The sequence below is a fragment of the Saccopteryx leptura genome, chromosome 9, assembly GCF_036850995.1.
Source record: "Saccopteryx leptura isolate mSacLep1 chromosome 9, mSacLep1_pri_phased_curated, whole genome shotgun sequence".
Classification (NCBI taxonomy): Eukaryota; Metazoa; Chordata; class Mammalia; order Chiroptera; family Emballonuridae; genus Saccopteryx; species Saccopteryx leptura.
Window position 1 is genome coordinate 70,195,051 of NC_089511.1, and position 16,118 is coordinate 70,211,168.

Consider the following 16,118-nt stretch of genomic DNA (forward strand, 5'->3'; position numbering starts at 1 on the left):
TTGTCGAGACAGGCTTTTTTGTCTTGCATCTGAGGCAAGCCTTGTTTCTCTATGCTCATCAGTCTCATTTTGCCGAGAAAGACGCATTTGCTCTGCGACTGAAGCAAGCCTTGTCTTTCTCTGCTCAGTGGTTTCTTTTTGTCGAGAAAGCCGTTTTTGTGCAGCTTTAGCTCCTTTTCTCTCCTCTTCAGTGCTGTATTTTCTAGGAGGCATTTTTAAAAGAAATTACGTTAAGACATAGTTTTTATGTAAAACAGATGATTGCCAATGCAAACAAATGTTCACCTTCACCTTCCCCCTGACCCGCTCAATTTGCGTTCAGCCGTGGCAACTTCACCCCATTGGCTAGTACAGTTACGCAAGCAACCAATAAGCTATCAGCGACAAACAGACACTTAAGCCGCATATAATAAAGATGTTTTGGTTTTCATCTTTACTTTTCTGGTACTCTTCCTTTAAAAAGATGGAGAGAAAGAGAAGAGGCCTAAAAAAGAGCAGACAAAATTATCAAAAGGATGGAACATGTCAAATGAAAGAAGAGTAAAGGAAATAATGTTAATTTATTGAAAAGAAGACATTAATATGGTAGGGTTGGAGGGGTAGGGAAACCAATCTAGTCTAAGGAGAGATTAAACCTGCTAATATCTCAGGTATTTAATTTATAGATATGACAAGTACATTTCTTTCCTGCTAGGTTAAAAGCTTTTTAAGATCAGAGAACCCGTGTATGCTCTTATATTCTCCATAAAGTACATTATTGTTTGTTTATATAATAAGCTCTCACTAAATGTTTGTTTTATTTGTTTCCTGTTTTGAAGTCCAAAAGGGAACATTCCCGGTCTGGTTTAAGGTAAGCTTATGCCATCTGGACCAGTTAGGCTGATGTTTATGGCATAAATAAAGGAAGAAGGGAATGTTTAAGGAAATAAAGCTTGTCAGTGTGGTTTTTAAAAAATGGCTGACATTCAAATTACATTTTTGGAATTTCTAGGGATCATATGTAGGCTTAATAATTATAGAGTATATTTTTAAAAATGATACACCTGGCCCTTGCCGGTTGGCTCAGCGGTAGAGCGTCAGCCTGGCGTGCGGGGGACCCGGGTTCGATTCCCAGCCAGGGCACATAAGAGAAGCGCCCATTTGCTTCTCCACCCCACCCCCCTTCCTGTCTGTCTCTCTCTTCCCCTCCCACAGCCAAGGCTCCATTGGAGCAAAGATGGCCCGGGTGCTGGGGATAGCTCCTTGGCCGCTGCCCCAGGCGCTAGAGTGGCTCTGGTCGCGGCAGAGCGATGACCCGGAGGGGCAGAACATCGCCCCCTGGTGGGCAGAGCTTTGCCCCTGGTGGGCGTGCCGGGTGGATCCCGGTTGGGCACATGCGGGAGTCTGTCTGACTGTCTCTCCTGGTTTCCAGCTTCAGAGAAATACAAAAAAAAAAAAAAAAAAAAAGATACACCTCTTACAGGTAAATAATTGCTCAAAGGATATTGTATCTGGTATCTGATTATTTATTTACCAGAGTCTGTTTTTCATTTTTAACCTTTTTATTGTGAAATAAAACACATACATAAAACCACACAAAACAAAAATAAATTATTATCAGACATATTTTCTTGTGATCACCATTCAAGTCGAGAAGAACTTTCCTAGCTACCCCATAAAAGTAACCACTATGCTGACTTTTAAAATAATAAACTGTGTTTCTTCATTGTTTAGTCTTGCTCCTTTAAAAAAATTGGTATGGTGTTTAAATGTCTTTTAATCTCAGGTTCCTTCTTCATGCCTTTCTTTTCCTTATAATCTATCTGTTGAAGAACCTGGGCATTTGAACTGTAGACTTCTCTCTCATGGCATACTCATGATATAGTTATTGCATGTAAATTGGCAGCTGGATCCAGAAACTTGATCAGAGTCAAATTTTATTCTTTTGGCAAGAATACAGGTGATTGTATTGGGGGTACATGGTGTCTGATTTTCTCTTTTTCTTTTTTGCAACTCTTGTAACTGTTGTTAATATTGACTCCTGATGTAGCTCTAGAACAGGTTATTAAATATGATTTATGAACACTTTGAAAAGAAAGCTTAACAGAAAAAAGAAAACAAGCGTTGGTTATCTGCGACCTAGCGTGGGTCACTAAGAACATGTCTTACCACACCAGTCTAGGCTTTCTGAAATGTCTGAGTATAATAAAAAGATCATTGGGATAGAGTTGGGAGATTTGGCCTTTATTTTATTTTTTAAGCAAGAGAGAAACAATGAGACAGGGACAGACTGACGGGAAGGGAAAGAGATGAGAAACACCAATTCTTCGTTGCGACACCTTAGTTGTTCATTGATTGCTTTCTCATACACTATTTGCCTGGACCTGGGGGACTACAGCAGAGCGAATGACCCCACCCCTTTCTCAAGCCAGAGATCTTTGAGCTCAAACCAGCAACCAAGGGGTCATATCTATGACCCCACACTCAAGCCAGTGACCCCACACTCAAGCTGGATGAGCCTGTGCTCAAGCCAGCAACCTTGGGGTTTCGAACCTGGGTCTTCTGTGTCCCAGGTTAACATTCTATCCACTGCACCACTGCCTGATCAGGCTAGCAGATTTAGTTTTGACTTTACCACTGACTTAGTAAATAACTCTAGGCAGTCATTTAGTTTTCTTTATCTCACTTGTAAATTCAAGAGGTTGGACTGAATTATTGGTTTCTAAATTTGACTTTACATTGTAGGATTCTCTGCATGAAAATGCTTCATATATTAGATATAATCTTGGAGACCTGAGAGGTCTGACATCCTACTCACAGCAAGTATAAGTTTCTTTTATGATATATCTGACATGCAAGCTTCTATAAGTATACTTTTTCCCCCCAGATTTTAAAAACGACTTAATTTTTTTAGAACAGTTTTAGGTTTACATCAATATTGAGAGGGAGATACAGATATTTCCCATATATCCCCTACTCCCACACATCATTCCCTAAAATGGTATATATATGTATTTATTTATTTTTAGATTTTATTGATTGATTTTTGAAAGAAAGGGGGGGAATGGGAAGCATCAACTCATAGTTGCTTCTCGTATGTGTCTTGGCTGGGCAAACTTGGGCTTTTGAACCGGTGACCTCAGCATTCCAGGTCAATACTTTATCCACTGCGCCACCACAGGTCAGGCAGAATGGTGTGTGTGTGTGTGTGTGTGTGTGTGTGTATTTATATTTTTTAATTAAGGGTGCATCTACGCTGGCACATCATAATCACACAAAGCTCATAATTTACCTGAAGGTTCAAGTTCACTCTTGGTGTTGTATCTGTGGGTTTGGACAAATGTATGATAACATATATCCATCACTGTATCATACAAGATACTTTCATTGCCTTAAAGTCCTCTTTGTTCATCTCTTCCCCTGCCTGCAAAACCACTGATCTTTTTATTGTCTCCATAGTTTTGCCTTTTCCAAAATGTCATATAGTTGGAAATCACAAAGACTGAAAAGACTATGTACAGTAGTCTTTTCAGATTGTCCTCTTTCACTTAATAAAATGCATTTAAGGTTCCTCTGTGTCTTTTCATGGCTTGATAGCTCATATCTTTTTAGTGCTGAGTAATAGTCCATTATCAGGATATACCACAGTTTATCCATTCACCTACTGAAGGACATCTTGGTTGCTTTCAAGTTTTGGCAATTATGAATAAAGCTGCTCTAAACGTCTGTGTACACGTTTTTGTATGGATGTTAGTTTTCAATTCATTTGGATAAATACTGAGAAGTACACTTGACGTATCATATGTTAAGCCTGTTTTTATCTCTGTAAGAAACTACCAAACTGTCTTCCAAAGTAGCATTATCATTTTGCATTTCAACCAGTAATAAACGAGAGTTCCTGCTGTTCCACATCCTTGCTAGCATTTGGTGCTGTCAGTGTTTGGAGTTTGTCTAATAGGTGTGTAGTGGCATCTCATTGTTTTAACTTGCAGTTCCCTAATAATATGATCTTGAGCATCTTTTCATACATTTGTCAAGTGTATATCTTCGGGGAGATGCCTGTTCAAATCTTTTGCCTAAATTTTAATTGGGTAGTTTGTTTTATTGTTAAGTTTTAAGAATTCTTTTGTTTCTTTACCAGATATGTCTTTTGCAAATAAACCTCTCTGCTATGTTGCATTGATCTGACATACTTTCTTTTCATTTATAAAAAAATAATTTTTTTGAATTATTCTCATGCCACAAAATCCACCCTATTAAAGTGATTTTACTATATTTTCAGTGATTTTTACTATATTTACAAAGTTGCGCAATATCACCACTATCTTAATTTCTTAACATTTTCATCACTCCAAAGAAATAACATATATCATTAGCAATCACTTCCTTGGTGCCATAGACTAAATGTTTGTGTCCTCACGTGTTGAAACCTAATCCTTAACGTGATGGTACTTGGAAGTGGGGACTTTGGGAGGTAATTAGGTCATGATGGCAGGGCCCTCATGAATAGGATTAGTTCCCATATAAAAGAGACTCCTGAGAAATCCCTCCTTGCACTGCCATGTGAGGACACAGTAAGAAGACAGCCATTTATGAACTAGAAGGCAAGCTCAGACACCAAATCTTTTGGTCCCTTGACCTTGAACTTTCCAGCCTTCAGAACTGAGCAATAAATTTTTGTTGTTTATGAACCATCTATGGTATTTTGTTACAGCAGCCCAAATGGACTACAACACCTATCAACCACTAATCTACAAGTCTGCTTTCTTTTAGTATGGGTTTGCCTATTCTGGACATTTCATGTAGATGAATTTATAAAATATGTGTCTGGCTCTTTCACTTAGTATATTTTCGAGATTCATACCTTTTAGAAAGTTTTGGTAAAAAATATACAAAATAGGCCCTGACCAGTGGCTCTGTGGATAGAGTGTCTCTGTGGATAGAGTGTCTCTGTGGATAGTGTCAGCCCAGTGTATGGACATCCCAGGATTGATTCCCGGTAAGGGCACACAGGAGAAAGGACCATCTGCTTCTCTCTGCCTCCCTCTTCCCCTCTCTCCCTCTTCTTTTCTCTCCCTCTCCACCTCTCTCTCTCTTTCCCTCTGGCCCCTCTCCACCTCTCCCCATCTCTCCCTCTTCTCCTCCTGCAGCTAGTGGCTTGATTGGTTCGAGTGTGGCCCCAGGCACCGAGGATAGCTTGGTTGATCTGAGTGCGACAAACTCAGGTGCTAAAAATAGCTCAGTACTCACGCATCTGCCCAAGATGGGGTTGCCAGGTAAATCCTGGTAGGGACTCATGTGGGAGTCTGCCTCACTATCTCCTCTCACTTAAAAAAAATTTGTGTGTGTGTGTGTGTACATAATAAAACTTGCTATTTTTACTATTTTTAAGTGTACAATTCAGTGGCAATTACGTTCACAATTTTGTGCAACCATCACCACTGTTTCCAACATTTATCAACCCAAACAGAAACTCTGTATCCATTAAGCAGTAACTGCCCATTTCCCTTTCTTCCAGTCCCTGGATTCCTCTAGTCTACTTTGTTTTTCTATAGATTTGCCTGTTCTAGACATTTCCTATAAGTGGTCATATAAGATTTATCTTTTTGTGCCTGTCTTATTTCATTTAGCATAATGTTTTCAAGGTTCATTCATGTTATAGCATGTATCAAAATATTCTTTTTTATGGCTGAATGATATTCTAATATATATTCATATAGTATAGGGATATAACATCCTTTTTTCATTCATCAGTTGAGAAAGTTCGAGTTTTTACTTTTTGGCTCTTATAGATAAGGCTGGACTTTTGTGAACAAGTTTATTTTGTTTGTTTTAAGTGAGAGGAGGGGAGATAGTGAGACAAGACTCCTGCATGTGCCTTGCCTGGGATCCACCTGGCAACTCCTATGTGGGACTGATGCTTGAATCAACCGAGCTATCCTCAGTGCCTGGGGCTGACACTCAAAGCAGTCAAGCCACTGTCTGTGAAAGAGGAAGAGAGAGAGGGAGAGAAGCAGATGGTCATTTCTCCTCTGTGCCCTGACCGGGATTGAACCCGGGACGTCTGCACCCTGGTGGACGCTCTATCCACTGAGTCAGCTGGCCAGGACCTTGTGAACAAGTTTTGTGTGAATGTATGTTTACATTTCTCCTGAATGTACACCTATGAGTGGAATTATTCAGTTATATGTTAACTCTATGTTTAATTTTTAGAGGAACTGTCAAATTCTTCCAAAGCTGTTCCACCACTTTACATTCTCTCCTGTTTCTTCACATTCCTGGCAGTGCTTATGGTTGTATTTTTTTATTATGGCCATCTTGGTGGATATGCAGTGGTATCTTAGGGTTTTGATTTGCATTTCTCTGACTGACTGACTATATTGAACAGTTTTTTTGTGTGCTTATTCCCAGTTGTAGATCTTTGGAGAAGAATTTATTCCTATTTGTTGACTGTGTGTGTGTGTGTGTGTGTGTGTGTGTGTATATATATATATATATATATATATAGAGAGAGAGAGAGAGAGAGATGTCTTTTTATTGTTTTGAGTCTTGTTTTTTGTATCCAAAATGTGTATATTGGGATGGTTCCCCACTTATCTGACTCATGGTACTTTTAGTGTTGTTTCTTTCTGAAGGAGCCTCCTTTTGTAAGCCTTGCTTTTCCTTTGTAGGCTGAGAGAAGACAGTGGAGCAGCCAACACACACACAAAACTACTGTTTGTGCATGGCTCAAGATGGTAGGGACTTTATAGCTTCCTGAGCATTTCACATCCATGAAGTAGAAATTGGGACTCTGCATCAGGCACTGCTTGTGTCCCTCTTTACTTCTGGAGAGGAGTGGAGATCCTTAGTGAGAAGCATGTTGTGGGGAGGTCTTCACTGCTGGAAAAGTGTCTTTTTATTGTTGAGTTGTAAAAGTTCTTTATATAATCTGGATACAAGTCTTTGATCAGTTGTATTTTACAAATACTTTCTCTTTGAGTTGTCTTTTTATGTTCCTATGGTGTCTTTGAAGCATGAAAGTTTTAAATTTTGATTAAATCCAGTCCTTTTTTTTTTTTGCTGCTTGTTCTTTTTCTGTCGTCTAAGAAAGCATCGCCTATCCAAGGTAATGAAGATTTATACCTGTTTTCTTCTAAGACGTTTGTAATTGTAGCTTGTACATTTAGGTATTTCATCCATTTTGAGTTAATATTTGTATATGGTGTGAGGTTGGGATCCAACTTCATTCTTTTGTACATTGATATCATTCTAGCACTTTCTGTTGAAAAGAATATTCTATCCACATTGAATTGTCTTGGGACTTCTGTAATCTATACTTTTGTTAAAAGTATTTTTTTATTGATTGATTTTAGAGAGAGAAAGAGAGAAGGGGGCGAGGAGTGGTAAGCATCAACTCATAGTTGTTTGTCATATGTGCCTTGATTGGGCAAGGCCAGGGTTTTGAATCAGTAACTTCAGCATTCCAGGTCGATACTTTATGCACTGTACCACCACAGGTCAGGCTGTAGCATATACTTTATAGGTTAAAATTAATTGCTGTGTATGTCAAAAAATGTTCTGGAGAGTGTGTGAGTCATTGCTTAAGACAACTGGAAATATTTACGTTATCACAAGATAAATAGGGATTTTTTTTTTAAGTTGAGAGAAGGGGAGATGGACCCCTGCATGCACCCTGCCTGGGATCCACCCAGCAACCTGTTTGGGCCAGTGCTTGCAGCCGAGCTATTATCAGCACCTGAGGCTCACATGCTTGGACCAACCAAGCTGTCCTCGGTGCTGGGGCCAATGCTCAAACCAGTAGAGCCACTGGCTGCAGGAGGGGAAGAGGGAGAGAAGGGGGAGAGGGAGGGAGAGAGAAGCAGATGGTTGTTTCTCCTGGTTACCCTGTTTGGCAGTCGTACCTGGGACATCCATATGCTGAGTCAATGCTGTATCCATAGAGCCACCAGGCAGGGCCCAATAGGAAAATTCTTAAAAGCTACTCACTTAGGTTCTTTTATCCTTATTTAGAATATTTACTTCTTTAGCTCATATAACAAGTCTAGAACAGTTGGACTGTATTACTATACCTTCTGAGTAATTGAGAGTTTTGCTGACTATGTGTAATTATTGAGATACATTTTTTAATTTTTGGAATTGTGAAAATTTTGACTTAGTACTGTGTTTTTCATTCCATAAGACGCACCTGACCAAAGTCTAGGATTTTAAGGAGAAAAATAAAAAAAATATTCTGAACCAAATGGTGTGTTAAAATATTTAATAAAATACCGTATTTTTCGCTCCATAAGACGCACGGGCATTTACCCTTCCACTTGGGGGGGGGGTACGTGCATCTTATGGAGCGAAAAATACAGTAATTTATGTGGTGATTTTGTGTATGTGTGTGTAGGGGGATCATAAGTTATAATTTCTTAATCAGGACAGTCTTTTAGATATTTTAACATTGGGCCCCTTATAGCTTCCATCTGTTGAGACTGGCCATATCCCCCACCCCCTTTTTAAAGTTGATTTTATATAGAGAAGGGAGAGGGGAGAAACATGGATTTGTTATTTTAATTGTTTATGCATTAAAACTTTTTTCAAATATTTACTTAGTGATTTTAGTGAGAGAGAAAGGGAGAGAGCAAGAGAGACAAGAACATCTGTTCCTATATGTGCCCTCCTGGGGATGGAATTGGCAGTTTCTGTGCTTCCAGGCAATGCTCTAACCCAGTGGTCCCCAACCCCCGGGCCGTGGACTGGTACCGGCCGTGGGCCACTTGGTACTGGTCCGCAGAGAAAGAATAAATAAGTTACTTTATTTCTGTTTTATTTATATTTAAGTCTGAACAATGTTTTATTTTTAAAAAATGACCAGATTTCCTCTGTTACATCTGTCTAAGACTCACTCTTGATGCTTGTCTCTGTCACGTGATACATTTATCCGTCCCACCCTAAAGACCGGTTTGTGAAAATATTTTTCGACATTAAACTGGTCGGTGGCCCAAAAAAGTTTGGGGACCACTGCTCTAACCAATTAAGCTATCTAGCCAGGGCTATTTATGCATTCATTGGTTGATCCTTTTTGTTTGTTTTAGTAGAATAGACTGAGCCAGAGATGGGGCAGATATGGACAGACAGGAAGAGAGAGAGATGAGAAGCATCAATTCTTTGTTGTAGCACCTTAGTTGTTCATTGATTGCTTTCTTATAAGTGCCTTTTCCCCCGGGGTTGGCCTCCAGCTGAGCCAGTGACACCCTGCTCAAGGCAGCAACCTTGTGCCCAAGTCAGTGACCATGGGGTCATGTCTGTGATCCCACGCTCAAGCCAGCAACCCTGTGCTCAAGCTGAATGAACACATGCTCAAGCCAGCCAGTGTCCATGGGGTTTCGAACCTGGGTCTTCTGTGTCCCAGGCCGACGTCCTATCCACTGTGGCCACTACCTAGTCAGGTCATTGGTTGATTCTTTTTTCTTTTCCAGTGAGAGTAGGGAAGGCAGAGAGACAGACTCCCGCATGCACCCAGACCAGGATCCATCCAGCAAGCCCTCTAGTGGGCAATACTTTGGCCAGCTGGGGTGTTGCTCCATTGCTCAGCAACCAAGTTCTTCTTAGTGCCTGAGGCGGAGGCTATGGAGCCATCCTTAGCCCCCAAGACCAACTCACACCAATCAAGCCATGGCTGCAGGAAGGGAAGAGAGAGAGAAAGAAGAGAGGAGGAGGGGTGGAAAGGCAGATGGGTCCTTCTCCTGTGTGCCCTGACTGGGAATCAAACCCAGGGCATCCACACTCTGGGCCAAGGCTCTACCACTGAGCCAACTGGCCAGGGCCTGTTTTGTTTTTTTTTTGTATGTGCCCTGATGGGAGATCAAACCTGCAACCTTGGTGTTATTGGGGCAATGCTCTAACCAACTGAGCTACCTGGTCGGGGCCAGCCTTTCCCTATGAAGCAAGAGAATAAGAAAGATTTTTTTCCTCTTTGACAAACTGTTCATTTAATTTTGTATCAGTATGGGATGTGTCCTATTGTATCCTAGAATACTAGGATTCAGGGAAGTGGAAAGTGGCAGTGATGATGAGTGAACTGTCTTGAAGTGGTGGTACCAGGGCCAAGCCATTGATAATGAACTCTGCATCTATTCCTTATTGCAAAAGTGAACAGAGTCTGAGATTGTAGAAGTTTATAGATTAGACCTTTAAGCAAGGAATATTATTGTAGAATCTTTTTTTCATTTTTTTTTGTAGAATCTCATGTCAACATGATATGAACCATATTCTAGCAGCAGTTGGAAACTAATCTTGGATAAACACAATCTCCAACAACAATAATGTACAGATATCTTGGTGTTCACTATAAATGACCCTATAAATGGCATGTAGTACACTGGTAAATATTTATCTTAAATATAGCATAAATGAATTTTATTCCTTAAATAGATCCTGAGAACAGCATTATTTGAGACACCTGTGGAATAATGTATATATGCTGAAGAATGAGCTTTGAGATTGGCTTGTTAGAGCAGTGAATGTCATGTATCTATAGATTGTTTCTCTATATTGTATTTTCACAGCCTTTTATACATATAGGCATAGTTTCAAGTTTCTCTGATTACTTATTAATAGCAAAAGGAAAAATAGTAACTTTAAATTGGAGAAACCTGGAGGGTCACCTTGACCAAGTGATCAAAGTTAACATCTCCAGTACTAAAACAATCTGGCATCATGTGCCTCCTAATAAGATACACTGAGAAGGACACAACTTCACTTCTGGTGTTCTTGCCAGAAATGCATATAAGTTAAGTCTAATTGTGATAAAATACCAAACCTAAGAGCAGGGGTCCCCAAACTACGGCCCGCGGGCCGCATGCGGCCCCCTGAGGCCATTTATCTGGCTCCCGCTGCGCTTCCAAAAGGGGCACCTCTTTCATTGGTGGTCAGGAGAGGAGCACATTAACCATCTCATTAGCCAAAAGCAGGCCCATAGTTCCCATTGAAATACTGGTCAGTTTGTTGATTTAAATTTATTTGTTCTTTATTTTAAATATTGTATTTGTTCCCGTTTTGTTTTTTTACTTTAAAATAAGATATGTGCAGTGTGCATAGGGATTTGTTCACAGTTTTTTTATAGTCTGGCCCTCCAACAGTCTGAGGGACAGTGAATTGGCCCCCTGTGTAAAAAGTTTGGGGACCTCTGCCTAAGAGGGACATTCTATAAAGTAACTGACCTGTATTTTTTTTTTGACCTGTATTCTTAAAAACATGAAGTTCAAGAAAGGTAATGACTGAGGAATGTCCTAGATTAAAGGCGACTAAAGAGACATAACTATGTGTAATATGTGATCCTGGATTGGAGCCTGGACTGGAGGAAAAAAGGATATAAAGTACATTATTGGGGCAATTGATGGAATTTGAATATATACTATAGAATGTTAATTTTCCTGATTTTGACTAATTGCACTGTGGTTATTTCTTTTCAGGTATACATGAAGCTTTTAAGGGTAGAGGGGCATGATGTTGCCAGTTTATTCTTGGTTATAAAAAATAGTCATGTGTGTATATGCATGCATATGTGTATATAGAGCAGGGGTCCCCAAACTTTTTATACAGGGGGCCAGTTCACTGTCCCTCAGACCGTTGGAGGGCCACCACATACAGTGCTCCTCTCACTGACCACCAATGAAAGAGGTGCCCCTTCCGGAAGTGCAGGGGGGGGGGCCGGATAAATGGCCTCAGGGGACCGTGGGCCGTAGTTTGGGGACACCTGATAGAGAAAAGATGATAAAGCATATGGGACAAAATATAAACATCTGATTGGTCTGAGTAAAGGTTTTGTGGCAAATCCTTGTGCTGTTCTTGCAACTTTTCTTTCAGTTTGAAATTATAATAAAGGTTACAAAAATATAACTTAAGTTGGTGTTCAAATTCTTTAACCTAGTTCACCGTCATAATTTCACTTATTTTCCTGTGCTCCCTTGCAGATTAGCTTTTAAACCAGTATACTTAACTATTCCTTTTTATTCTGGGATTCTTCAGATTCCAGAATAGCTTAAATTAGGTTTAAAAGCCACTAACACACACACACACACACACACACACACACACACACACACACACACACACACACACAACTTTAGCAAGAGAGAGAAGATAGGAAAAAGCAACTATATTTTAACATCAGTAGGAATCAAGGAAAATTTCAAAGTTTAGGCAGTTTGGTGGGAAAACAGAACAACTTTGCATTTCTAACTTTATGCAGTTCAAAGTGTTTTTTAAAGAACTATGAATTTAAAAAAATATCAGATACAGCCATGTTCAAACAAAGATATTACTATAAACTGTTCCTAAATAGACATTGTTAAAGTATACTTTTTTTCTGTGTGTTTTATTAGTACAAATTAGAGAATAGCTCTAGTTACTGTTTGGCATATAAAACAGCTGGGAGTTATGCTTGTGTTATTTGCAGTTCAGACCTAAAATTTAACTTGTTAGTGTATGGGAAGCATCTTTAAGTACTACCATTTTTTCTTAAAATAGATATTTTTCTGACTTTGAAAGTATTATTTGCCTATTAAAAAAGAACCTTTGAGAACTACAAAGATGAAAACAAAATTACTCATAACCATACATTCCAGAAGTAACTGCTGTTTGAGATCATTTCTTTTTTTGTAGTTTTAAAAAATATAATTGGCATTATAAGTTGTATATAGTTTGATCATGCTTCCTTCATGTAACATATTATGCATATCTTTCCACATCATTAAAAATTCTTTGACTATATTATGTTTAAACTTAAATATAACCCATTCATTATATGATGTACTACAATTTAATTATTTACTTCTTTTCTTGAGATAATAATTTGGAAGACAAGTAACTAACTTATCCTGGTTACAAATATGGAAGAACAGAAGAGTGATTATTTTAATTTTTTATTTAAACTGAAGTAATTGAACCTCTTTTTTTTTTTTTTTTTTTTTTTGGTCCTTGATTTCTATTTCATTTGAGAAGCATTCTTTGGAAGAAAAGCTTGTTTTAAACATTTTTTTTAGTAAAGAATATGCTTTTTTGTTTGTTAGCTAATTCTTAAACATTTAGAATTTTATTTTTATTATGTACTTTACAGATATTTTATCAAATTAAAAATTCATATAATTAAGGTTATTTGGCAGATATGAATTCAGGGATTTTGAGATTATATTATTTTACTTCATAAGTATGTATGACAAATCATTCAAAATTTAAATCTTTAGATAGTCTATTTTTAAGGTGAGTAGCAGACTCCGGGCAACAAGCATTGCTTTTAAGATTAGCAAGTATAACAATACAGTGTTTTAAAAAAATGTTTTTTTAATTTAAATATTTTTTTATTTATTGCTTTCAGAGAGAGAGAGACAGAAACATTGATCTGTTTTTGTATGTGCCTTGACCAGGGATCGAACTGTCAACCTTTTTTGCATATGGGAATGATGCTCCAACCAGCAGAGCTATCTGGCCACAGCAACAGTGTAGTCTTGTTTACAAAAGTTGAAAGTGATCTTGTAGGTCAATTCTTGGAATTAGTGATTATCTTACATTAAAATGTTATTGTAGAATTGTTTAACTGTTTGACCAGAAAACACTTGAATAGTTGAAATACCCCCCTTTTTTTGATTGAGTCTTTATAGTTTTTCAGCTATAAGAAGAGTTCCTTCCTAACAAAGCAAATACTTGAAGTGTACATATAAGTAATAGGCTCCTTAGTGATTGTATATGAGTAAGTTACACATTCTCTGGTGCTATGGTCATCATGATCTAGGTATGTGGTGGTTGGTCTCAAACTTCAGAAATAAATACCTGAATTACTTACATTACACATTGCATTCATCTAGAAGGAATTAACTTGCAGGTGCACTCAAAGGATTAACGTCTCCTACAATTTCATGTTTTGGCAGGTAAACCTAGCCTTTAAGCAACCTGGAAAGAGGCTAGAGCACCAAGGAATTAGAATTGAATTTGTAGGTCAAATTGGTGAGTTGGAAAATAGTATTACTTTTTTGTTGTTTGATAACTGAGTTTGAAGAGGGTTGGATTTAGCACTTAAATAATTGAATTAGAGCTTAATATTGTGGAAGGAATTGATTTTGCATAATAAAAGAGGATTTATTTTATAAACACATTAAATCATGTTTCTCTTAATTATATTAAATGATATTTGACTCATTCTGTCTTTATAGTAAAAATTAATTACTAAAAATAAAATGAGTTGTGTAAGCTACTAACCTTGAAAAACTAGAGGTAAATTAGTTGACTCACTGAAATTTCCATCTGCCTACATTTTTTCACCAGCTTTACTCACAATTACTGTCTCCTTCATCTGTCACTTTCTTTTTTAAAAAAATTTTTTTTAAAGACTTGATTCAATTTTTAGAGAGGAGAGAGAGAGGGAGAAAGAGAGAGAAAGAAGGGGGGAGGAGCAAGAAGCATCAACTCCCATATGTGCCTTCACCAGGCAAGCCCAGGGTTTCAAACCTACGACCTCAGTGTTCCAGGTTGACACTTTATCCCATTGCGCCATCACAGGTCAGACCATCCGTCACTTTCTAAATACCCATGCCATTTGTCTTCCAAACCGAGTGTGTGCCTGTAGCCACTCAGCTGTCAACAGAAATTCCTTGTGGAAAGGAAAGTTATAATTTCTTCTTGACTTAGATCAACTTGTGTACATTTCCTTACATGTATGTCAGAGACATTCTTGATTTAGCAGGAGTTTAACTATGTCAATCTTTTGGTACTACAGATTGAGAAAAGATAAATATATGTCTTTACAATACTGTATACACAGCTAGTTTTTAAATCTAGTTTTCTAAGTTTTATTATACATTTTTAAAGTATCAATTGGAATGGGTGGATTTTTTTTACATATCTATTCTAGACAAGACTTTACTTGAGGGACAAATTATAGTTATTAAGTGATAGTTGATTTTAGTATTTTGTGTTTCATAGTTTTATCAAGGTAATATATATATTTGCCTTGCTAAAGCAAAAGAATAAAACATTCTTTGCCTTAAAGGGAAGAAGTTCAAATAATTGCTGGAAAAGTGTCTTTTAAAACAGCTTTATATTGGGCAGACCCTAACTAGGAATGAATTCATTTATATTTGCTTTGGAGGTTGTAGTTTGAGTTTTAATGAAATGATATTAAATATAATTGGTCTTTTGCTTTTTAAAATTTCTTAGAACTTTTCAATGACAAGAGTAATACTCACGAATTTGTAAACCTAGTGAAAGAACTAGCCTTACCTGGAGAACTGACCCAGAGCAGAAGTTACGATTTTGAATTTATGCAAGTTGAAAAGCCATATGAATCTTACATCGGTGCCAACGTTCGCTTGAGGTATGAATTAGGTATATTACAAACTGCAGGCAGAGTCACAATGAGAAAATAATGATTACTACTGAATGTCATATTAGAACTTCTAATTATACTGTGTTGGAAGACTCAAGATTTTAAAAAATTCTGTCAAATACTTTATTTTGTTTGGCTAATGCTGATCTGAGGTAATAAGAGCCGCCTATTATATATTTAGAGAACTACATAATGAGAAATTTTAGTTATATACTTCTTTTGTACTTTATTTGTTGTGTAAATAGAATTACCCTCTAAATCCATTAGTTTTCCAACAGATCTCATTTACTATATCAGAGGTCCCCAAACTACAGCCTGCGGGCTGCATGTGGCCCCCTGAGGCTATTTATCTGGCCCGCAGCACTTCCGGAAGGGGCACCTCTTTCATTGGTGGTCAGTGAGAGGAGCACATTGACCATCTCATTAGCCAAAAGCAGGCCCATAGTTCCCATTGAAATACTGGTCAGTTTGTTGATATAAATTTACTTGTTCTTTATTTTAAATATTATATTTGTTCCCGTTTTGTTTTTTTATCTTAAAATAAGATATGTGCAGTGTGCATAGGGATTTGTTCATAGTTTTTTTTTATAGTCTGGCCCTCCAACGGTCTGAGGGACAGTGAACTGGCCCCCTGTGTAAAAAGTTTGGGGACCCCTGTACTATATGGTTAAGGAGTGATCTAGAGAGATTTGCTCCAGTAGGCTTGACGATAGCACTCCAAATTCATTTAAAAAGTATGTATGTATACCATTCTTAAAATTGAACTTTTTTT

The 16,118-nt window shown here is 37.9% G+C and overlaps 1 protein-coding gene across 1 annotated transcript in view; it reads left to right on the plus strand.

Annotated features, from left to right (window-relative positions):
- VPS26A (VPS26 retromer complex component A) overlaps window positions 1-16,118 on the plus strand; it is a 41,105-nt gene that overhangs the window by 9,170 nt on the left and 15,817 nt on the right. Inside the window, exons 3-4 of the mRNA XM_066348679.1 lie at window positions 13,893-13,968; window positions 15,178-15,334. Of these exons, the coding sequence (XP_066204776.1) occupies window positions 13,893-13,968; window positions 15,178-15,334 (233 nt within the window). The remainder of the gene's footprint in view (window positions 1-13,892; window positions 13,969-15,177; window positions 15,335-16,118) is intronic.